At 36.9% G+C, this 25738-nt stretch overlaps 1 protein-coding gene across 2 annotated transcripts; it reads right to left on the bottom strand.

The window, feature by feature from the left end:
- Positions 1-815: 815 nt before the first annotated feature.
- FEM1C (fem-1 homolog C) lies at positions 816-25738 on the bottom strand. 2 transcript variants are annotated; one of them, XM_023617846.2, is made up of 3 exons: positions 25296-25738; positions 23691-24424; positions 816-5699 (listed from the first exon to the last, which is right to left on the bottom strand). In XM_023617846.2, the coding sequence occupies exons 2-3, from the start codon at positions 24232-24234 to the stop codon at positions 4390-4392; spliced, it is 1854 nt and encodes a 617-aa protein (XP_023473614.2). In that variant the 5' UTR covers positions 24235-24424; positions 25296-25738; the 3' UTR covers positions 816-4389. The 2 variants fall into 2 exon arrangements, with proteins under 2 accessions (XP_023473614.2, XP_001504618.2); XM_001504568.7 differs by lacking the exon at positions 25296-25738 and adding an exon at positions 24904-25187.

Below are 25738 nucleotides of genomic sequence, written 5' to 3'. Positions count from 1 at the left end.
GTAACGTAACATAGGACCCAGGAAGGAACCAATTATTTCACAACTCCCAACAACCCCAAATTACTCAAGAAAGAACATGGGGGGGGGTGGGGCAGACACACAATGTATCTTGAGGACATACGACTTATTTAAATCCTTAAAAATATAATATTCTTATCCTCATACATTGGGAAGATTTCCTTTTAAATATTGGTGGTGGTACTTGGGGCCAATCATAGAACCAAGGGTAAAGAAGACCGAGGTCCTGTCAAAAGGATGACAAAACCTGTATTTGCTATGGTAAGGTAAGTTAAAGATTCAAAAGGGGAAAGCCTATACAACTCGATATTTCAATTTATGCTTGGAGTTTAGAAATTAGGGCCACTGCATTTTCTGAACCTATTAAAACTTTTTGTATTAGGAAATTGAGATATCCAGGAAAAGACAAGGACTACTTAGATTTTACGACTTAAACCAGATGGAAATAAATTTATAAAACTTATCTTCATAGTAATATATCTATGACACACTTCTGATACTTAATACCAAACCAGTTAAAAAAACAAGAACAAGAGTTAAAAGCAGCTCCTCTCCCATGCAACTGACAACAAAAGTCGTCCCGTATCTTTAGTTTCTGTGGTCTTTACCGGAAAAAAAATTTAGATTAAACTGTATATAAATCATCTTTGCTATTTTACATAGAAGTATCAATAACAAATACTATCTCAAGTTCTGACCATAAATTACCAAGTAGATGTTTTTTGAAACAGGAGTCCACAATCATATGCATTGAGATAACATCAATCAAGTACTGAGTTATTAAGAATACACTTGTATTTGGTGCAAATTTAATTTTATTAAACCTTACAATGAATGTTGTGGCATATCATTTTCCATTGTGTGACAACTTATTGGCTGGCATCTGTATACAGTACTTCTTTTGAAAAATACACAATGGGAACTGACAAAAAAGGGAGAGAAACTAGTTGTTTAGTGATATATGAGGGCAAAAAAAAAAAGATGAGCAAATAATTTTAGTTTCCTTAGCATCTAATTCTAAAATGGTTAAAGTTCCAAAAAACAGTGCTGCTGTTACAGTGTACAAGATTATGGTTGTTATCTCATCTGGCCCCCACAATTCTGAGAAAATTAATTATAAAGATTATTATACCTGTAAAATTCAACCTAAGATTTCTGCTGGGCGGTATGATTTTAAAGAGCTACTTTTCCAAATATAACCTAAACAATCTTCCCAAGTCACAGTAGATGGGGGTCACTTTATAAGTGAGCAACCTCTTAACTTCAAAATCATAATGGGCACCAAATTATCCTTTGCTGATTTGGGCTTATGGCCCTGTTAGATTTATGGATAAGAAAATGACTATTTTTTAAATCTATAATCCACTTGTCTTTATAAAGTAGGATGGAATCTACTAGAGTAAATGGACCATTTCTTTTACAGAAATGACCAATAGTGGAACATCTAAAATTCAGCAGGCCTTAACAGGGCATTTTTATAGAAATGTAATCAAAACTTATCAAAAACGATAACTCCAGCCAACATCACCACGCTACAGCGTACAGTTTAGTTTGACTGAAATGAGTACAATTAGCTCACTAAGTATTAAATTACTCATCTGTGGTTAAGAAAATAACACAAATTTAAGTATTTCTTTTAATTCAGTCTCACAACAATTTTGAGAATACTTTCTGACAAAGGCCTTAACAGTTTCTGAGGTCACATTTATTTATTAACCAACCTCCTCTAAAATAAAATCAGTGACAATTTTGAGCTATTAAATTAACTGATTTTTAAGAGCTCCTAAAAGGATTTGGGAAGATGACAAACAGAGGACAACTGTATCCTAATGGAAAAAGGCATTTCAGTTATCAAGACTGAGGAATAGTTCTAAGTTATCCATATTTAGTGGTGGAAAAATGCTATGTAAAGAAATCCTTATTTTATACTAGAGTTGCACAATTCAAGTTCACCTGTAAAAGTGTGTGAGATATGCCTTACTATAAGAGCATGTAAGCCTTCCTACCCCCTCCCCCAAAAATGAGGGGGTAATAGTAAATCACTTAAAAATCCAAATTGCTCACCCTTTACCCAAAAATTATTGAGATCAACTAATATAGATTTACTGTACTTGTAAAGTTTTTGTTTTTTAAAAAAAATAGCTCATGAATATATAATTCTTATACTGCAAGGTTAGAGGCAAATGATTTCAAAATATTGATGTCTGATATTTCTAGAATATTTGTCTAAATCACAAATTATTCCTATCAGATGTGGCAGTTCAAATATTCCATCAATTTTGCCCATGGTAAATAAAATAAGAAAATCTCTTCATCAAAAGGCTGGAGAGCAACCATTTATATCCAATCCACTTTTTTCAAAGGTGAAATTAAATTTACAACCTAGTAAAATGAGTAGGGATATCTTTTTAAAAATTAAACTTCAATTATTTAACCAGAAAGTAAGTCTAATGTTTTTTTATTTACTACTCTTCATTACAAGTTTTTTATTGAGTAAAGATGAAATAAACCTAATGTGACTGTTTGCAATGATGACTCCTTAAATACCATTATATTAACCCTCAGAATAAAATGTCAACGCAAAAATCCCAGTGATCCGGCTCATTAAACTCACAGGTAAACTGATTTTTTCTCAAACCAATAAGGAGCTTTTTATTCAGAACAATTTCATTAAGACAACTGCAGGGCAAATATGCCATCATAAATTTTATTCTGAATAACAATAAAGTGCTGAATGATAATTACCTGAATCTTTTTTAGTACTTCTCACTTATCTGTTCTTAAGTTAAAAGAGCCCTTTCTGTGGCATTAGCAAAGCTGTTAAAAAAAACCTCAAAAGAAAAGAAAAGCCAACTTTCAGTAAGGGAATAGGAAGCACTGCAACCTTTTGTGTTTAACTATGGTGACAAATAATTGAGACCAAAGTAACTCATGCAAGTTATCTTTAAAGGTATAATTAAGCTTGAAGAAAGAAAGAACACTGTTACGGACCTTTGATACTATGGCAGTAAATTGCATACGAAAATACCTTAATTATCCTAGATGCCTAGATCTGGCTTGGCAAGCATCATGCCACTGACATGCTTCAGCTCTTTTTGTTAACTAAAAGTGATTTGCAGTTCAATTACTGAATATTTCAGTGTGACTCATTAAGCTGTGTGATAAACTTTGAGGTTAAATTTAAGCAAATTCTCTACACCTAATCACATCATCAGCACAAGCAGGACAACGCTGGCGTAGCATGAAAGGTGGGTCACTTTATAAAGATTCTTCCTTTTACTGCATGATATATTAAGATGACAGACCTAAATTTCAACTGGGTTAATGAGTTAGAATAGATTTGTTTCCCAAATTTAGCACACAATAATTTCAGTGGATTAGAGAAAGAAATCTCAGATGTGAAGGAAAAAAACAAACAAAAAAGTTTGAGCTCAGGTAGCTAACCTATAGCTCTAAAAATTGTCATGCTACTAGAGTACTTTCATAAAATGAACTTTGTAACAAACTTAACAGTGTTTTGAGTTGAAGTTGACCAACTGCTGCATAGAAAATTTGCTAACATACAACAGTCAAGTTTAAGCCGGTGCATAGAGAAGATAAAGCACTTATGGTAACTGCAAATGGTAACAAGTCCATAAAGTTTGTACAACCTAGCATGGGTCCATAAGGGAAAAAAATTGATAAGTAGAAATAGCCAGGAAAACATAAAGTGGAAACAGGGGAGAAGCTTAGAGAAAAGAAGGAAAAAGCAGGGAAAAAAGACTGTCAATTGTATAAAATTCACAGACCAGAAAAGTATAAAGACACCACCAAAAACTAGTTCACTCTGTCCCAAGCACCCAACAGCAAACAAAACCAGAATGGATAAGCCTTTGGCAGACAATTTTAGAAATCTGGGGGCCGGCCTGGTGGCACAGCAGTTAAGTTGACACGTTCCGCTTCGGTGGCCTGGGGTTCGCCGGTTCGGATCCCGGGTGCGGACGCGGCACTGCTTGGCAAGCCATGCTTTGGTAGGCATCCCACATATAAAGTAGAGGAAGATGGGCATGGATGTTAGCTCAGGGCCAGTCTTCCTCAGCAAAAAGAGGAGGATTGGCAGTAGTTAGCTCAGGGCTAATCTTCCTCAAAAAAAACCAAGAAATCTGAATATGACATTATATTTCTCAATAATTCACAAACAATATATTATATGGTATATTTATATTAAATACTGGGAAACCAATCCTGTAAATTTGATGCTTATAATGCTTTAGCCAATGAGAGCACGATGATATCAAGCTAAACGAATGCTGGTGTTATCACAACAGTGCTCATTTATGAAACAACTGTTACCAATTCGTGCTTTAACAGTGCTAAAATACAGTCAAACTATCATCTATGAAGTGAAACAAAGGTCTCTAGCTTTTCTGGAATATGCCCTTTATAATATATTCTATGATTCACTATGACACGAGCAGCAAGACACTGCAATGTGGTATGATTTATGGGCTGGATCAAATTTTTAGCTATTTCCTTCTCATCCAACAAGTCACTAGCAGTTTGTTTGTGCAAGTTTGTGGCATCAAAATGTGCACCTGATTTAATAAGGAGATTCATGATGTCTGGATGGTTGTTCAGAGCAGCGATATGTAGGGGACTGTTGTCATCGGAGTCTCTGACGTTCACATCAGCACCACATTCTATCAGTATCGCAGTAACTTGCAGAGATGGAAATTTACAAACAGGGTACCGCCCTACACATGTAGTATTCTTGTCCACAGCCAGATGAAGAGGACTGAAGTTATTCTTTCCCCTCGGATGCAGCTTAAGAAATCTGTATATAGTCTGCTTTTTGAAATGGTCCTGTTCTAGAGTACAAGAAACTTTTTCTAACAAGCAAATTAAGTGCAAAATGATGGAAAGAGCCTTATTTAACTGTAATGGGTCAGCTGGACACTGAGTTTGCTTGATAGCCCGCTCTATTTCAAGGACACTTTTGCAAAGTATGCCCATAAGATCATCAAATGTAACAGTGGTGCCCAGCAGGCCTTTAGCCCTATCCTGTAGCATAAAAGAGAACAGTTCTGCAAAAGATAATAAGCTGCTGGCAGTCATTGGGCTTAAAGGGTCCAAATTGTTCTGCTGCATATCCAAAGCATACTTCCATAGGTTGATGCATCGTTTGAAATTTCCAGAGTCTGCATAGACAGCGCCTCTATATCTAATATAGTAAGAGGTATCAGGATGAGAAGGACCAAGAATACGTTCTCTAATTAATAGTGCCTGCATTCTCATCTCATCGGGATCAGCAATCAGACATTCTAGTTCTTCTGCACTGTTTACCTCCTTGGCATAATCATAAGCCATTATTAGTGTCTGTGGTACTGGTTTGCTAATTATATTAGTCCTATCACTGTATCTCATGTTCATTGCCTTTTTCCAGTATTTCAAAGCCCCAAGTAGATCTCTTTTTTTGTCTACAAATGTAGCTCCCAGCAGCTCTAGAGCATTGATCCGTTCTGTCTTGCTGGTCTGTGCATGGTGAGTCAGAAAATCCACAATATTTGTGTGACCAGTCACACTTGCTGACAGAAGGGGAGTCATTCCATAACCATCCCTTTCCATCTTGGCACAATACATAAGAAGCATCTTCATAATGTCCAAACTTCCAGATTCTGCACAGTCATGCAATGCAGTATTTCCTTAAGGAGAAAAAAGAAAAAGAGAGAACATATTTTGAGGGGCCAGGATACAATGTAATACATGTACGTACTTTAGAACCTAAACAAAAGCAGGCAGCTCCAAGCCACTCTTAATGGGACATATTTTCATTTGATTACAAGAAAGAAAAAGATCTCCAACACCTAAAATAGTGTCTGAAACACAGTACAGGTTAAAGAAATACTTAAGTTTGTTGAATAAATGAAATGACCAAATTAGGCATGAAAAGCTATCCAAAGTCACTAGAAACTCAAAATTAATTCATAGCTTCTTGGTATTTTTCAATAATGTTTTCAAGTGCACAGTCTATGCCTAAAAACTGATAAAATGAAAGTAACTGGCTATTCGCAGTTTCGCTGACAGTCATTTAACTTTCTGGGTCAGCTTCCACATTTATAAACAAGAAATCTAGTCTACAATATCTAAGATTCTCCAATTTGATTCTGATAGTAGTCAGAAATTATTTTTTCAGTATTTCTGATTGCCAAGTGAACTTCAGCTGTTTTAGTCAAAATTCTTGGTAAAAAAGTACTTTCCTCAAAAAGCTCCCATAAAAAAAACAAGTCCAATGAAATCTGAAAAATATGTGGGTGGTTCAATACGAACTTTAAAAGGAGACATCTGAAATGTCCTTTCATAATGGATTATTTTTCATTGTAATTTAATTTTTTAACCATTCTTTTTAGATGTACTAAATGTTCTAACACTGTCCTGTTCTTCCCACACATGGATTAAAACTGACAACAGCACTGGCACATTAGTAAAAGCCTGTATGGAACATATTAAGACATTATAAACACCCAAGTATTTTAGCTACCTAAGTTTAATGATAAACATTTTACTAATTATCAAAACAGAAATCATCATGTAGACCTTTGATATTTACATATAATGTTTACGGAAAATTTTAACACTGAGTCATTTTAGGCACGTGTACAGAAACAAGTTAACATAGCTGGCTGAGACAGCTATCCTTACAAAGACTTACTTGCAAGGATAGCCCTTGGTTGGCTTCTGGGAACTTACCTGGCAAACAGTTTGAAGATATAAAACCTTCCCCAAATGAGAACGGTAACTCACTGTTTGTATAAACAATACATTTTATGCTGAACATCTGCTTTCCTTGTGGGAGTCTAGAATTTTGGGTATGTGCTTAGCAAAGGGTGTCTACATAGTCAGCCTCTAAAAAAATCATTGAGTGCCGAGTGTTTAATGGATTTCCCTGGGCAGAAATATTACACACAAGCATCTATGTTGCTAGGGGAAGACTGCTCTACGTGACATCCCTCGAGAAGGAGACCACAAAAAAAGCCTACACATAGATTCCTCCAGACCCCAACCTATGCTGTTCCCCTTAGGATACAGCTGCATGTCCTTATTACATCACTGTAATTAATCTTAGCTGTAAGTACAATTATATGCTGAGTCACCTCCAAACATGAGGGTGGCCTTGGGGACCCTGACACAGAATGTGTACTAGCAAGTGGTTTAAACCTCAATAGTTCACATAAAAAGCTACAACTAAAATTCTAAAAAGCAAAAGCTATAACACATTAACACTTTAATTTCTGGGGCCAGCTCCGTGGCCGAGTGGTTAAGTTCACATGCTCCGCTGTGGCGGCCCAGGGTTTGGATCCTGGGAGCGGACATGGCACTGCTCGTCAGGCCACATTGAGGCGGCATCCCACATCCCACAACTAGAAGGACGTGCAACTAAGATATACAACTGTGTATGGGGGGGTTGGGGGAGATAAAAGCAGGGGAAAAAAAAAAAAGACTTTAATTTCCCCACAAGTTTATCCTGTTTAGTCTTCCATGATATCTACAGGGACTACATAATTATCTGGATATTTTTATTCTGACCCAGAATTTCAACGGTCTACAATGGAATGGTGTCTAATAGAATGTTTTAGCAATGTGTGTGGTAACCAAGCACTGAGAGAGCCCAGAATTTCTGACTACTGATGTTCATTTGCTCAAAATAATTTCAATTAAATATGACTACTACTCAGTATATTTTTAAAATTCTTTTGAATTAAGAAACCCTAATATTCCCATTTTTCTCTAAGAAACAGACTATTTAAGAGAAATATGACTATAAAGAGAAGGCTTAGATAGTCTTCTTTATTCACAGTAACATAAAATCAAGAATAAGAATGCAGCAAAAGCCAGTTTCTTAACAAACTGAATTGCTGTATTGGAAAAATACAGAAAATATGTGTGTGTGTGTGTGTGTGTGTGTGTGTTTTGAATCACTACATGTTGGAAAAAATGGTTTATTAAAAAAAAAAGACGCAAGACTTTCACATCTAGTAATGGCAGAGGTAATATGATCGCCCTCCCACTAAGGACAAGAAAAGCTGAAAAATATATTTTTAAAAATCTGTGTGACAGCATGTAAGAGCTAACAAGGGGACAACATCCAGGAGAAGAAAGAAAATTAGAGAAGTAAAGTTTAGAATTCGAGAAAGCTTTCCTCAATGGCTTCTACCGATTCTGGAAGAGGCAGCTGAAAAACTGAGCAGAGCTTTTGACAACCTTGCAGGGTGAGAGCAGAACTGGAGTCCAGAGCCCACTAAGAAGGGAACTTTGAAATCCTCTTACTCTTTGGGTTATAGCTCTGAAGGGATGCACTCCAGGAGTTAAGGTGAAGTGCAAACAGACCAGCCACCACAGGAACTGAAATTCAATTTAAAATCATCTCGATATTGAATTAAAGTAATCTAGGATTGCTTGTATACACAATAACAACCCAGAAGCAAATGCAAATACCATTTGGAGGAAGATATTATCATACTAGGGCCCAAATTATTTTTCCATATTCTTCATATTGGTATCCCATCAAAAATAATGGACAGAAAACAAGGAACCACAAGACAAAAACCAAGAGAAATAAGAGCTGACAGAAAAGACCAACAGAAGATTCAGATAATACAGTTGTCAAACACAGACTTTAAAATAATAATTACACTTAGCATATTCAGATAGATTAAAAAACAATTCTGAGAATTAGACAGAAAACTGGAAACTACAAAAAAGAATCGGATATTCTAGAACTGAAAAACTCAGGTGGCTTTAAAAAGCAGACTACACACAGCTGAATAGAGAATTAACGAAATAGAAAGTAAGTCAAATGAAAATACACAGAAAGCAGCATGGAGGTGAAGGGATAAAAAAGGCAGGAGACTGTAGGAGACAGAGGGAACAATGTCAGAGGGTTAACATACTTAAAACCAGAATTCCAGAGGAAGAAAACAGACCCAAAGTGATACTTAAAGAGTTAAAGTCTAAAAATTTTCTAAAGCTTATGAAAGATTAAACCACACATTTAGTAAGTTTTACAAACACCAAGAAAATCACAGTGAGGCACACTACAGCAAAACTGCTGAAAACTAAGGACAAAGAGAAAAATCTTAAAACCAGAGAACAGGTGGAAATGAGCAAAAGAGCAACAATTAGATTGACAGCAAAGTTCTCATCAGGAACAGAGGCCAGGAGACAACAGAATGATATCTCAGGAGCACTAAAGGAAAATAACTGCCAACTTAGAATTCTATATCCACACCAAGAATAAACGTGAACTAAAGGACCATTTCAGAGAAAGAAAAGAGAAAAACATTCAGATATTATTACCAGCAGACCTAAATACTATAGGGTGTTCTTTAGGCAAAAAGAAGATGAGCCACATGGAGTCCTGGGGTGTAGGTATAAATATTAACAGAAAGGGTAAATTAGTGGGAAATCTAAATCAATATTGACTTTGAAAATAATAATGTCTTGGGGCTGCCCAGTGGCGTAGTGGTTAAGTTGGTGTGTGCTGCTTTGGTGGCTTGGGGTTCACAGGGTTGGATCCCAGGTGCACACCTAGCACCACTCATCAAGCCACGCTGTGGTGGCATCCCACATAAAACAGAGGAAGGCTGGCAACAGTTATTAGCTCAGGGCCAATCTTCCTCACAAAAAATAATAATAATGTTTTGTAGGGCTTGAAATACATCTATCAATAAAATGCTTGATAGCAATAGCATAAAAGTAAGGAGTGTAATTAGAGTTTAAAGCATTCTAAGATTTCTGTATTGCTTGGAAAGAGGTAAAATTAGAAATTTATGTTAGCTTTTGATTAAGTCAAAGTAGTACTATCTAAGGTAACCACTAAAATAGTAAAGCGTACATATACAATTACTACATATTCTCTGATATAGAGAAAAAATAAAATAATGAAAAATAATCCAAACAAAGACAAAAAAGAAAAAACAAAGAATACAAAATAGGGCAAACAAAAAAGTAGCTAGAAGATGAAAACCCAAATGTAACAGTAATTACATTAAATGAAAGCAAACTAAATGTTGCCATTAAAAGACAAAAACTGTCAACTGAAAATACAAACACATAAAACTCAACTACATGCTGCTAACAAGGGATACACCTTAAATATAAGGACAGAAAGCGGCTGAAGTGAAAAGATGGGAAAATATATATACCCTATACAAAAACTAACCATAAGAAAGCTATCTGATATTAAAATATCAGACTAAGTAGCTTTTAAAGCAAAATGCACAGAGATAAAAGGGAAACATTTTATAATGATATAAAATTCAAAACACAGAGATATAATTCTAAATTTGTTTTCACCTAAAAACATAGGTTCAGGCCCCAGCCCTGTGGCTAAGTGGTTAAGTTCGTGCACTCTGCTGCAGGCGGCCCAGTGTTTCGTGGGTTCGAATCCTGGGTGCGGACATGGCACCACTCATCGAGCCATGCTTGGGTGGCATCCCACGTACCACAACTAGAAGGACCCACAACTAAGAATATACAACTATGTACTGGGGGGCTTTGGGGAGAAAAAGGAAAAAAAAAACTTAAAAAAATAAAAACATAGGTTCAAATTATATAAAGCAAAAACCAACAGAATTACAAGGAAAATCAGACACATTCACAATCATAGTACATTTGAACACACCCATCTCAGTACAGAAGACCAAAATCAATAACAATATAGACAATTTGAACACAGTTAACATATTTGATTTAACTACATATATAAACAAACACCGGACTCAACACTGTAGAATACCATTTTTCTCCAAGGATACACAGAATGTATACAAATATTGACCATACTCTGGGCTATAAAGTGAGTCACACACAAATGTCAAGAGACTGAAATCACTGAGAATGTTCTAAGTCCACAAGGCAAGTTAAAACATCGAAAACAAAAAAAAGAAACCTACAAAAATCTCCATATTTTTCAAATTTAAAAATATACTTCTAAATAATCCATGGGTCAAAGAAGAAATCCCAATAGAAAATAGAAAATATTTCTAATTGGATGATAAAGAAAACACTAAGTAACAAATCTTGTGGGATATGGCTAAAGCTGTGCTTAAATGTATATTAGAAAAGAAGAAAGGCTTTAAAAAAAATAGCTAGTTTCCATCTCAAGAAGTCATAGGGAAAAAACAGTAAACTTAACCCAGAGAAAGCAGAAGCAAACAATAAAAAGCAGAAATTAAGAAGAAAAAGGTATCGGTATGCTAGCACAGCATTTTTTATTTTCCTAAGTTTATTAACTGTTGCCCCTTTGTAATCTTAAGAACTATGCAAAGTAGAGAAGATAAACTTATTCTACAAAGAGAAAGCAGACAAGTTCATAGTAAAACATAAACCCATGCCTCTCATTTGCCGTTTCAGTGTTCTGCTCACTTCTGAGGTCATATTTTAAATGCTGGTGATACTAGACTCCAATGAATAAGTTACATCTAATGTAAGCCAAATCTCAGAATAAAACTTCCACCAATCACATTACTTTCCAACTCGAAAGCTTCTATGCTTCTGCTAAGGAAACAGCTGAAAATCTTTTAAGAGGGCTTTCAAAATTCTACAGCACTGACTCTCAAAGCACTATTTGTGCGGAGGTAGGAGGGCAACGAGGAAGAAATCTATACTTTTAGAAGGCATGTTATGTGAAGTAAAGTTTAATCCTGGTTGGTGGGAATACGCATAAAAAGATAAACTATGGGAAATGGATTTTAAAACACTGAGAAATATTTCTCTACCCTACCTCCCCAGCCTCATTCCTCATCATCTTCAATATGAGTGCTGCACTGTGAATCTAGCCCAGGACTTGGTAAACTTTTTCTGTAAAGGACTAGCTAGTATTTTAGGCTTTGCAGGCCATAAGGTCTCTGCTGTAATCACTCAACTCTGCCACATAGCAAAAAGCATCCCTAGGCAATTAGTTAAATTAATGTATATGGCTGTTTTCCAACAAAACTTTACTTCTGGACACTGAAATATGACTTTCAAGTAATTTTCATGTCATGAAATATTACTCATTTGATTTTTTTTCAACCATTAAAAAATATAAAAACCATTTTTTAGCACTCAGGCAAAAAATGGGGTGAGCAGGATTAGACTCCTGGGCCATACTTTGCCAACACCTACTCTAATCCAAAAGACATTATGAATACGTGCCATACATAAGGGAGAGATTCGGCTTATGCTTCACATCACTCCATCCTAGCTCTCTCTCCCAGCACCAGGAACAGTCCCGCTCACTCCCACCTCCATGCCTCTGCTCTTAATTTTCCTGTAAAACACTCTTTCTTCTTTACCTTTTTAACTTCTTGTCCTTCAAGTTTCACCAGAAATTTCAGCTGCTCAAAGAGGCCTTCTCGGTTATACCATATCAATTTGTCATTTTGAGAATGACTGGTAGGTACTCATATTACATCTACTATTATAATATTATGTAATACCTTAGCATAATGTTACTGCTTCACAAATAGGCTTTCTTACCTAAACTGTCTATTCCTAAAGTACAGAGATCCTATATTTCCTTTACATCCCAGATAGCGGTTAGCACACTGTTAAAGCTAAGGTAGATTCTTAAATTTTTAATACTTGCTATCATAAAAAGTGATTCAAATTTAGCTTCTGAGGATAAAATAAGCTTAAAAAGTAAAATCTTAGAAGGAAGGGATCTTCTTAATTACTCTAACAAGTTTATAATCATCACACTTTCATGCCCTAAAAGCCTTGAAAAAGAAAAGCATAGTTTTAAAGCAACTATAATTTTTGTATCATGTCTCCAAGTCTCTTTACATGGTATGTTCTGATAGAGTTGTAATCAGTACATAGACAACTGTTTCCTGCTTTTCACCTACCCCAGAGTCATTTTGTCATGTTATGTTTCTACACTGTCTATATGAACTACATAGATACCACTTAATCATTCTTAATGGCTTTACTGTGAAAGTTGAAGTAAAGAGGTATGTCATAAATTACATAAACACTTCCCTGTTGATGGACACCTGCACTGCTTCAGAATTTTCACTATTAAAATTAATGCCTAAAAACCCATAAGGACAGATGATAGACCAGTGATTGTCAGGGGGTGGGTGTTGGGAGAGAGGTTGACTGCAGAGGGTTAGGGAACTTTCTGTCCTGTCTTTACTGTAGCAGTTACAGTATGTTTGTCAAAACTACAAATTACAACATATGTTTGTCAAAACTTACAGAACCATATTCTAAAAGGATGGATTTTATTCTATATAAACTATGTTTCAATAAACAAATGACAAAAAAATTAATGCCTACCTTAAAAAAGAATCACACGTGATAGCTTAACACACATCTTTAATTCGCTTCCAAAGGACTAATATTAATTCGCTTCCAAAGGACTAATAAAATCTTTTAAAGTTCCACTTGTATAGTACTCTTTCTAGCACTGAAACTAATTCTTGAATTTTAATTTATATTACCTCTATATCTAGGTATATAAAATATTTTCCTATGTCTGGTCACAAATTTTATTTTCTTTTACGATATGTCTATTTATGTTCGTTTCTGGGCTTAGTCTGACTTTCTATATATAAGTACTTTATAAAATGACAACCAGTTGTACGTTATATTTAATGTACATATTTTCCTCTATCGGTTGTTTCATTCAACAGTGTTAGATATGCTGTAAGTATTAACTGCAAGTTCTTGTGAAAAGATATAACAAGCTGAATTAAATAATCAAGTTACTATGTTCTTGTGACTAGTCTGTGCTAAGTTACATGCCAAAGACCAATAATATCATTACTTAATTTTGGTAAGTAACTTCATTGATTTAAACTTCCGGTGCATAGCAATATATGCCAAGCAATACTGAAGATTCAACTCAAATATTTTCCCTGGGTTATGTGCCCCTTAAAAATGCTTCCATAATACATGATCACCCTTTCAAAAGATTTTGTATCTCTACCTTACTATGTCTTATTTTTGTCTCCTCGGAGAAAGACAATTAAAAATAGAACACTAAGTTCAAAAATAAATACTACCAGGCATCTTAGACGAAATTAAGGATATTTAGCATTGAAATTTAATAAATTTACCTTTAGCTAAAAAAAAAAACCTAAGTACTATATTATGCAGTTCTCAATGCCTGATTAAGAAAAAGCTCATTTGAAGAAAAAAATAAAATTTCTGCTACTGAACTCATAATGGAAATTTTTTATGACTTCTCAAAAGACATGTTTGTTAAATGGACATTTCTTAAAAATCAAGCTAATGGTACATTAAGTGTTACTTCAGTTCAAGTATTTCTGCAACAAGTTAAACAGTATGATCTAAACACATTAATTTTCAACTATATAACTTAACATGGAAACAGTGCTAAGAAAATTTGGAAGAACAAAAAGTAGCCATATTCACTGGGATGCTTCTGGAATTGATACTAAGGGAAAGAAATTATGGGAAGCACTCATGCATTAAGCAAGCAATATTCCTCAAAAAGACCTATCTGAGGTGCCAATCTTAGTTGCTGTTAATTTTAAAGAGATCTGTAATCTTTTGACAGCAGGTACATAAAAGACAGGAATTTATGTTCAACTGTGAAAATTTAGGTGCCTAACAATGGGGTGAAGATTTTTCTAAAATAAGTAATCCAAAAACATACTAGTATTTTGAGTAAGAACTAGTTGGAACCTAAGAATGCCCCGGCTCCAAATCAGGTGTTTTGGTTTGACTAAAAGATATTTATCTTGATTGTCTGTGATTGTTAGCAATCAACCACTTAAATCACATAAGAACTTCAACACAGCATTTATAAATATTTCAATTTGGCTAAGACTACTTAGACTCACCAGGATCAAATTAAGTTAGTTTCCAAACCACTCCCAAGTAGTAAACAGAATTTATCTTTTTAAAGAAACAAAAACGTCCTCATAAGGGCTATAAAATATTTAACAAATACAAAATGTCTATTATAATTTAAATTGCTTTTTCTAGATCAATTCAACAGATTCTGCCATTTGTAAAATCTTCACATAGTTCAAGCCGTGTGTGTGTGTGTTTCCAGTATAGGTCAAATAAAGTTGTGTTTCTCAAACTTTCAAGTACAAAATCACCAGAGCATCATAGTAAAATGTAGGTTCTAACTCAGTTGATCTCGGATGGGTCCAAGTGATGCCAATGCTGCTAGTCTTTGCTACTTTGAGCAGCAAGGTAACAGAGGAGAAATCTTATTTTCTTGTTTGCTATATAGATATTTGCCATATAGCTAACACATCTAATAGCTATATCAAGTCATCTGAATATAAGTTTAAAAGGAGGGTTAGGTCACAGCCCTGTTTTACACGATACAGAAACGAAAGTTCACCATTCCTCTATCTTCTCAATTTAAACATTATATGCCATGGCAGGAATAGGGTGTGTTTTACAACTAGGTTACACAGTTTGATCCACAGAAAAGTTCCTGTCTATGTAACAAAGGGTATCAGTAAACCCTGCAGTCTATTCTTAACAATTTTCTTAAGTCAAATCCAAGTAATCCACAGTTGAATTTTTAAAAAATTAGTTTGTAAAATAAAATCCAAATTGCTGTAAACAATACCATCGAAAGAGTGAAAAAACAATTCACACAATGGGAGAAAATATTTGCAAATAACATATCTGGTAAAGGACTTGTATGCAGAATATACAAATTACTCTCACAACTCAGTAATAAAAAAACCCATCAATTTAAAAACATGCAAAGGATAGGAGGACACTTCTCCAAAGATGATATGTAAATGGCCAATAAGCACATGAAAAGATGCTCAACATCATTAGGCACTGAAATAAAAATCAAAACCACAATGAGATACCACTTCACACCCACTAAGATGGCTATCTTAAAAAAAAAAAAGAATAACAACAAATGTTGGTGAGGGTGCGGAAAAACTGGATCCCTCCTACGTTGCTGATAGGAATGTAAAATGGTGCAGCCACTCTGGACAACAGTTTGCAGTTCCTCAAAAGGTTACCATATGACCCAGCAATTCCACTCCTACATATATGCCCAAAAGAAATGAAAACATACATCCACAGAACTTGTTCATGAATATCCGCAGCAGCATTATTTCCAATGCCAGAAAGTAGAAACAATGCAAATGCCTATCAACTGATGAATGGATAAATGTAGTATAGCTATACAACGGATTATTCAGCAATAAAGTTCTGACACATGCTACAAAATGGATAAGCCTTGAAAAGAAGCAAGTCACAAAAAACCACATATTATGATTCTATTTATATGTTATGTCCAGAACAGGCAAATTTTTAGAGACAGAAAGATTAGTGGTTGCCTAAGACTAATGAATGGGCGGGTGACTATTAATGGATATGGGATTTTTGGGGCAGTGATGAAAGGTGATTGTGGTGATGGCTGCATAACTCTGTGAACATACTAAAAATTATTGATTTGTACACTTTAAATGGGTGACTGGTATGTGAATCATGTCTCAAAGCTGTTTTAAAATCAAAGTATTTGCGTCTTTGTTACATAAATGTGCGAGTTTTGACAGAAGCAGCAAAGGGTCTTTTATTGTAATAGATTTATCTGGAAATGCACAAAAACAATTCTCATCTCTCCTCTTTATTCTACTGTACTTGGCATCCATTCTTCTTCAGCTTTGTAGCTGGGACTAAGCTAAATCTATAAGAAGTCCTTTGTAAAGATGGGAAGGGGGCGTGCCATTACAACTGCATAACAATGCTGATTCCAAGTATTTTATTCCAGAAATCACTAATTGGTAGGTGTTAAGGGAGGAGGTGAGAAGGGGTAGAGAGAAACACTTTAGGGTATCAAAGGAGCACTGGAGGGTTGCTCTGCTCAGAATGTTTCCCTTCCCCAGGTATACTCCAACACCAGAGATACTTAAGGACAGGAGTTCCAAAAAAAAGAATAAAAAATAGAATCAAAGACAAATTGTGCCAAGGTTACCATATGGCCCCCTTCATTAATTCTTTGTAAAGGCACTGAGCTAGGAGCATAGAGAAATTTAATAATACAGGTTCCTGAGCTCACAACAAAGTTAAGTGCTAAAGAACATCTGCATCCACAGAGGTAAGATACATTCTTACTGACTAAAGGGGGATGAGGAATTGCCTTTGAAATGGGTCTTTTTTTTTTTTTAAAGATTTTACTTTTTCCTTTTTCTCCCCAAAGCCCCCGGTACATAGTTGTATATTCTTCGTTGTGGTCCTTCTAGTTGTAGCATGTGGGACGCTGCCTCAGCGTGGCTTGATGAGCAGCGCCATGTCCGCGCCCAGGATTCGAACCAACGAAACACTGGGCCGCCTGCAGCGGAGTGCGCGAACTTAACCACTCGGCCACGGGGTCAGCCCCCTGAAATGGGTCTTGATATCAAGTAGCATTTTCAAGGCTAAGAGCACCAGAGCTAAGGGATCGGGACTAAAAACAACTACTGTTAGTGTAATTTCAGGAACATTAAGCAACGTAAATTGATGAAAACCTCAACATTACAATTCAGACTTCATTACAATTCCTTTTCCTGGCCATTCTACTTCAGACTCTATTCAACTGCAGTTTTTCCCAAAGGGAGGGAAAAAAGAGGAAGAGAGATGTTTTATTCACATTTGCATCCAAGTGACTTCTTTACCTAGATCTCTCCTCACCTCTGTCTTCCTCACATACATTACTGATGTCTCAATAGCATAAATCTCTAGAATGCCAAGGGCTTCCTGAATTTTGTTTTAAACAAATAAATTTAAATAATCAATAAAGCAAAATCTGATAAAGATGAACTCAGTGAGGTAACCACATGTACCCAAAAGTCAATAAGTAAAGCTTAACCTCTGCCTTAAGTTCATGTTGCTGCCAACAACTCTGAAACAGCAGTAGTGTTCAGGATCTACTCATTTTCACCAACTTCAGTTCAATTCTGTGAGGGTTCACAGTTCAAAATCCAATCTCCAGGGATAGAGGAACACAATGGATATTTCCCTACTGAACACAATTTACACATCATCTACAGCTTAGCTTCTCCAACTAGTCTCCCCAAGGATACAGGGAAGTGTGCCAAGGAATACAAGAGGGAAAACAATGAACACGGAACAACTCGAAGGAACAACTTGATGATCTGGAATTAAAATGTTAATGACTTCAACTAGTAAGTTATTTGAACATTATTATTAAATCAAAATAAATACCGACATGTTACAGAGTAGAATGAAATTTTAAGTCCCCCTCTTAGTCTTCTCAGCAAGTAGGTGTGTTGAGGTAACCATAGCTGAGAAGAGCATTCAAAGTCAAGAAAGAAAAGAGAACTTCAGCTTCTAACACTCTCAGATAGTCCTGAAGTACAGTGAAATAACCTATCTACGCGACAATAGTCATTATCTTCGTCCATTATCGTACTACCAGCAGTTCTTAACTTACAGGGGAGATTTTCTTTTTGAAATTCCTTTGCATTTACACCGGGTTAAAAAAACAAAAAAGCATTTCTAATTTTTTTTTTTTTTACATCTTCTTCACTGAAATACATCTATACCCTAAAATGCCTATACTATGGGAGAGAAATGATATCATGCCTGGGGTTTGATTTAAACTGCAGAAAACAAAAGGAGGGGAGGAAGAAACGTATTTTTTTAGAACTTTTGCAAACATGGCTAATTGTTGATAAACAGGCAAATGAACTGCCTGAACTAGCTCTACTCTCAAACTCTTTAAAAGTTAGCTATACTTACCATGCACCCACATTGATTTCTCCCTTTTTTGTATGCCTATCAAGTTCTACCTGTACCACTCATTTTTCACAATTACTGTCTTAATTTCTTACTTCAAGTCTCCACGTATGCATTTATTTCCGTACTGAAAGGTCTACAAAACACACTCCTTGCTATCAAGGAGTTTATAATCTTTCCTCTCTTACCTCCAACACATTCATTCAACAATCTCATTTACCAAATACCCACTATGGGCCAGATACTCTTTCTAATGCATTGATGCAAACAACAGGTCTCTAGCCTCAAAGAGATCACAATGTAATAGAATGAGAATGTAGTTAGATGCATTTCTCTAAAGAATTCCCAGTTATTCCTCTGTTGAAAACTTTCACTGGCTTACCACTCCATAAAGAACAAAATCAAACTCCTTTACCTGGAAGTCAATGTCTTCTATAACCCAGCCTTGAGTGCCCTTTGGTCCAAATATGCCTACTTTCCATTTCCTGGACCTTCCAAGCATATTTCTCAATATGCCTTTCCTTATGCCATTTCCTAAACCTTAAAAACTGTATCAAATCCCTTCTGCAGATCTGAACCCCCAACAATCCTTTCAAGTCCTGGTTCAACTTTTCCAAGAAGACTTTCTAGTCACTAAACTTTTCTAAAATCGTACCAGATTTATACCATTAACAGTTAACAAATTAGCAGTTAACAAATGAGATGTCCTGTATGGTCTCATAGCGTCCACAATGTCCAACACAATGCATTGCCTACAGAAAATGCACAGTAATTATCTCATTACCAATTTACTCAATTCCCTTGTGTATCTAAAATGATTGACCAATGTGTGAGGACAGTGTGTCCTCTAGAGCCAGTCTCCCCAATTCCAACTCAGAGAGCTGCTCTACTGGTCTGTAGTACTCAATCAATCACTTTTAGCTGCTCAATTCCCAGTGGAATTTGGGTGTACAAGCAGAACTAAAGGTCTTAAGTAACTTCACCATAGATCCGCAAAGTCCTATTCAGAGTCAAAAAAAACCCCCAAAAAACATAGGAAAGAACCAAAGAAAGCCAAAGATGTCTATAACCATGAAGTGCTGAGATCAACATGATGGCTCCGAGATGGGCTTGTCTAATCACTTGCGATTTGGGGTCTACAGTTTTAAATAGCAACCAATTCTCCTGTTTCAAAAATCACTTTTTGTGTTAAACTGGAGAAGTATTTCTAAATATCTCAAAGTTTTTCTCCCCATTTTGAATGCCATAGGAAAAGAAGGAACCCACTCTCCCCTCAGGTAATGAGTTGGTTGGGATAAAGTATTTCCAAACATCTAATAGAAGAAAGCACTTCTGTTGTACTTACCATATTTTGGTTTAAGTATCTGCTTATGAACCTGTCTCTCCAATCAAATCATGAGCTCCTCAAGAGCAGGGAATCAAGAACTGGATAACTTTTCTTACTCATCTTTGTATATCCTAAGTCTAACAGCCTGGCACACTGAGAGACTCAATAAATGCTCTCTTAATTAATTAATGAATTCCACCTTAGGTTAAAACATGTTCAAAATGCCAACAGCCTGTTAAAAAGTAATAGAAAGAGGTTAAATAATACATTCAAATACCAACTGCCTGTTAAAAAGTAATGGAACACAGAAGGCACACGCATTTTATATTTAAGCAGACCAAGCATAATTTATTGGAGTTTTCTTTCTTCAAAACTATTTCCAACAGGTGACATAAAATTTCCTAAGGAATGATTTCATGTTATCCCTAATCTTATCAGACTTTTCCACTTTTTGGTTGGGAGTAAAAACGTGGGAAAAAACTCTTTTTTGATGCGCTTTCAGATCTTTCTCCAGTGCTTCTGCCTTAGTTTAAACCGGCTCTTGCATTTTTACTACCCTTTAACCCACAAAAAAATCTGAAGAGTCAATGAGAGAGTGATTATCAAAGAATGGAAGCTTCAGGATCAGAGTCGGGGAGGGTGCATATGTACTTTAACCTGCCCCTAGCATTCATTAAGAATTACTATTGAAATTAAAAGGCACCATGAAAAGGTAAAAGTACTGCACACAGTGATACATATTTTATATTTATATTTATATTTATATATATATATATATAAAATATATATATATAAATATATTTATATATATATATTCTACTAATGGAGTTTTACATTGCTTCTAGCTTTTAAGTGTGATAAAAAATGTTTATGTAAACATTCTTTCTTAGAATGTTTTCATTTGCTCCTGATTATCTTTGAGGTAGATTGTTGGGTCACAGGACAAGATAACTTTTCTTTTCAAACAATCATTCTTTTAAAGAATGCTCATTTTTAAAGGACAAGTTTATATATTTATATATATATTTATATATATATATAAATAAATAAATATATTTATATTTATATATATATATATATAAAATACACATAGGTAGGTATATATATATATGTAGGTATATAAAATTGAAGCTATCCAAAAACAATTTTTGGTGTAAAATTGTTTTCTCGTGTTACATGTAATTTTTTAAAAGGCATGAATACTAGATATTGATACTGGGGGAAAATGACTAGAATTAGCAGAACATTTAGTCAAAAGTGGGAGCGAGCATACACATCCTCACATAAAGGCTATACGATGATGGTGATAAAAGGAACATTCTTCTGAAACAGGAAAGGTAATCAAGTTAAATACTGTTCAGAAATGCTCACAAAACTATGATCTATTCATAGTATAGTTCTCTCATACCTTATATTTCCAGAAGTATATAAAGCAGCTTTGAAAAACATAAGATAATTAGCACCAGTACTGGTCTCTCCAATGACTTAAGAGTTTAAAATATACCCCAATTTGACTTAAATGTATGCGTTTATCAACAATCCATACATCATTAAGCTGATGAATAAAAAGCTCAAAACAAAGAACCCAAAAAATCCAACAAGTCTAAACAAGCAGCCATACCTTTTAATTCTTTCTCTTCTACTTATGATTTCAAAGCATTCCCAATATTAACATGATCACTTAAGCAGTAACTTGTCCTTTAAAAATGAGCATTCTTTAAAAGAATGATTGTTTGAAAAGAAAAGTTATCTTGTCCTGTGACCCAACAATCTACCTCAAAGATAATCAGGAGCAAATGAAAACATTCTAAGAAAGAATGTTTACATAAACATTTTTTATCACACTTAAAAGCTAGAAGCAATGTAAAACTCCATTAGTAGAAGAGTATGCACCCATTGAAATTAAGGAGCTATGATCAGTAACATTAAAGATAACATTTATTAAGCTTAAAAAGAAAAAGGTTATAGAAGAGCATATAAAATAAAATTGTACACATATATCTACATGCCAAATTGAGAAATATCTTTGGAAGGGTTATCTCTAAGTGCTAGAATTTTGTGGGATTTTTATATATCCTGTGGAAAAAAAATTTTTGACAGAAAATCACAATGAGCTTGTGTCATTTTTATAACAAATCTTTTTTAAAAAAGATGATACTAACTTCAGTAAAGATGTCCAGTAACTATGTAGTGCCCGATAATTGTGTGGTTTAGCCTCTCTGAAAGGCAATCAGACACTATCACAATGATAAATGCACATTCACTTCGATTCAGCAATTCCACTTACAGGTATTTATAATACAGCTATTCTCACACAAGTGTGCAAAGACACACTTGTTCAAGAATGCTCACAACAGCATTGTTTACATTGGGTGTGACCTAACTGTCCATCAACAGGGATTAGATAAATAAATTATGTACATTCATACAATGAAATACTGTGTAGCTATGAAATAGAATGAGGTAGCTATGTGTGTTGGAGTTGAATGACATCCAAGATAAATTAAGGTTTAAAAAAACTAGTTATGTATCAACTAACAGAGAGGAAAGAGGGAGGGAGAGAGACACAGTCAAGTATACTTGTATTTGCATAAACTCTCTCCAGGACACAGAAAAAACTGTAAATAGTGGTTGCCAGTGGGTTAGGGGTCTAGAAATCAGGGGTGAAAAGACTTACTTTTCATTGTAAACAAGGTAAACCAATTTGTATTGACTTTTTTTTACCATGTACGTACGCTACTTTTAAGTTTTAATAGTTTTTAAAATATGGGCAGTGAATTACTTTGCTGTTGTATAAAGATATTTAAGGAAAAAAAGGTTTTCAAGTATCAAAATTATGCTAGCAAAACAGTTATTTTTAAAGGTTTAAAAAAATTCTAAACTATCATTTGCTGCTTTAAGTTTATTACAACCGCTGAAAATAATACACAATTGTAAACCTGAGGGCTTCTTCTGGACAAGGGTGTTTACTTTGTTGCTAGCCAACAAATCCACATCTGTTTAACCCAGTCCTTGTTCTGCTCTCTCAGTACTGTAGCAGTTTTAAAAACGTGCCTTCTCTCTTGCTAGATTTAATACCTGTTCTATATAAAAGGATTTTCTATTGGCCACACAATAAATGGGAAATAAGGGAACAGATTTTCTCCTTTTCCATTGATACTAATCCTTCCAGGTCAGTCTGGCCTAGCCTTCCCCGATGGAGTAACAAATGAAATGCCGACCTAAGACAAGCAAGACAATGACTCACTAGACATAGTAGTTTCTACTCCAAGGGTGTTCTAAAAAAATTAAAGCTAAGAAAAATATATTACATTGACGCATACTCTCAAGTAGATTAAACACAAGCCTAAGGTCTCAGATCAACTGCCACTAACATGCTCTGTAACTTGGGGGAATCTATTTTCCAGGAATGGGAAGTTACTCCAAATATGAGACAGAAAATGCTGCCTAATACAGTGATAGAGATCTTCTTATCACACTAGCTCAGGGTATTATAAAATATCAGAGAAACAATCAACAAGGTTATAAGACAGGTCTGTCAATGTCGGCTTACTCAACACCACTGCTTATCAAACTTCCTGAAAATAAGCGGTAAACCCGTAAAAGATAAAAATGAAGAAGCTGAACTCACCTTTAACACTTTTTCTATTAACATCTGCCCCCTTTTCAAGTAAATACTGAGCAATCTCTTTGTGTCCTTTGTAACACGAAATCATCAAGCACGTATGCCCATGTCGGTTTGACACTTCCAAATCAGCTTTGTGTTCTACAAGGTACTTCACTATTTCCAAATGGCCATCGAAACAGGCAGCTCGGAGAGGAGTTGAATTGGTTAAAGTCGTGTTGTTGACAGATGCTCCATGATTTAACAAAGACTGAACCACCTTCAGATGTCCTGCTGCAGAAGCGGCCCACAACGGGGGAGCCCCCTCAATGGTTTCGCCATCAAAATTGACGGAGCCCCCGACTTCGATGGAGGCACTGCACTGCTCCAGGAGGAATTCCACCATGTCAAGGTGCCCATACCGGGCGGCCATCAGAAGTGGTGTGGCCCCATTGGTTTTTTCAGAGATCAAGGAGGAAACCTCCTCTTTGGATTTGCTTGCCAGTAACTTGGTGAGAACCCGGAGTTTGCCATCCCGAGCTGCGTTAAATACTGCTGTCTTTAGATCCATTTATGTCCAGTTGAGAGGCTGCGCTTTATTTATCCTTCAGAGCAAAGCTCCGGCTTAACTCTATCCACCCAGGCGAGAGTTACAGGAACCAAAGTTCAGTGTTAATCACTGCACCCCAGAACGGATATAAAACCAGGGTCAGTACGTTCTGTCCTATTGTCTTCCAACATCTGACAACCAGAGCACCAAACTAGAGAAAGAAAAAAAAAGTAGTTTTGAATTTTCTACAGGTGAAGACAAACTATTTAGGGTTTCTTAATTTCTACTCCAGGGGAAAAGGGAGGTAAAAAAGCGCCAGACTTTAGGGACTACTCTGCAACCCCAAAAAAGGGAGGAAAGGCGAATACAAAAAAAGGTACACACAGAGACCCAAATGTTTTGATGGGAGGCAGTCTCTTCTCTATATACGGTAAATTTAAACACTACAGGCAACCGGTTTTCTCGCCTCCTAACCAGCCAAGCTTTGTTCTAGTTTTGCTTTGCACCAGAAGAGTACAACCGAGAGAGACAGGAGACGCAGGTTCAGAACTGCTTCTCTTTCCCACATCTGCAGAAGGGAGAGGGCCAAGGGCGCCAGGCTGAAAGGCCTCATTGTGGCCAGGATGGGTCTCGAGAAGGAACAAAAAGGTCGGACACAACAAACCGCGGAGCTAAAGCCCAAAGCCTCACCCGAAAGCTTCTTTCCTTTAAAACTCCTCGGGGCTCTCAGGAAATCCGGCTGCCTTTTAGCTAACTTCGCCCGCCCCATCTTGGTCCCCCCCACAAGACATCTGCAGGTTCCCCCAACCCCAGACGCCCCTACATAACCTTCACCTCTACGTTTCCCAGATGCGGCAGCCCCTCCCCAAGCTCCTCGCTCGATCACGACCCCTCGTCCTGCCACCCGCCGGCCCCCCCCGCCCCCCGGCGGGCCGACGAGCCTGTGGCCTCTAGCCCGCCGCCCGCCTTCCACTGCCGGTGGCGCTCTCCTTCCCCTTCCCCTTCCCGCCCAGGCCTCTCTGCGGGCGCCTCAGGCCGCGGCCCGGGCTCGGGCAGGCCGCCACCGCCGCTGCCGCTACTACCTGCCCGGGGGCTAGTCCTCCCCGCCGCCGCTGGCCGCTCGCGCTCGGGCCGCCCCCTTCAAATTGAAACCGTTGTCCCAGCCACCCGGGCCGCCGTGCTCCGCCTTCGGCCGCACAGCTCCTCCATGCCCCGCGCCCCACAGGAATGAATCCGGCCGCGCCGCTCGCCCCGCCCCGCCACGCCAAGCTGCCTCCCGCCCTCCCAGTCTGCGCGGGCTGCAGCGGCTAACGCGACGGATGGTGTAATGGGCTGAGGGCCGGGGGCCGGACAAGCCTGAGCACTGCTTCACATCACTGACGCGGCAGCCGCGCCATTGGGTCGAGGGAGGGCGGCGGCCACAGCGAGCAACCGCCTAGAGGTGGAGCGGGCCGGCCGGCCGGGGCGGGGCGACGCGAGAGGGGGCGGGGCCGCAAGCCCGGCGAAGGATGCGCGTGCGTGCGGC

The sequence above is a fragment of the Equus caballus genome, chromosome 14, assembly GCF_041296265.1.
Source record: "Equus caballus isolate H_3958 breed thoroughbred chromosome 14, TB-T2T, whole genome shotgun sequence".
NCBI lineage: Eukaryota > Metazoa > Chordata > Mammalia > Perissodactyla > Equidae > Equus > Equus caballus.
The sequence above is the reverse complement of the archived record's forward strand: the minus strand, read 5'-3'. Positions and strand labels throughout refer to the sequence as shown.

Excerpts from the sequence above, each read along its gene's own strand:
- FEM1C (XM_023617846.2), bottom strand. The coding sequence starts at position 24,234 with ATGGATCTAAAGACAGCAGTATTTAACGCAGCTCGGGATGGCAAACTC. Across the intron at positions 5,700-23,690 it reads TAATAGAAAAAGTGTTAAAG|GAAATACTGCATTGCATGAC; the intron begins GTGAGTTCAGCT and ends TTTCTCCTTAAG.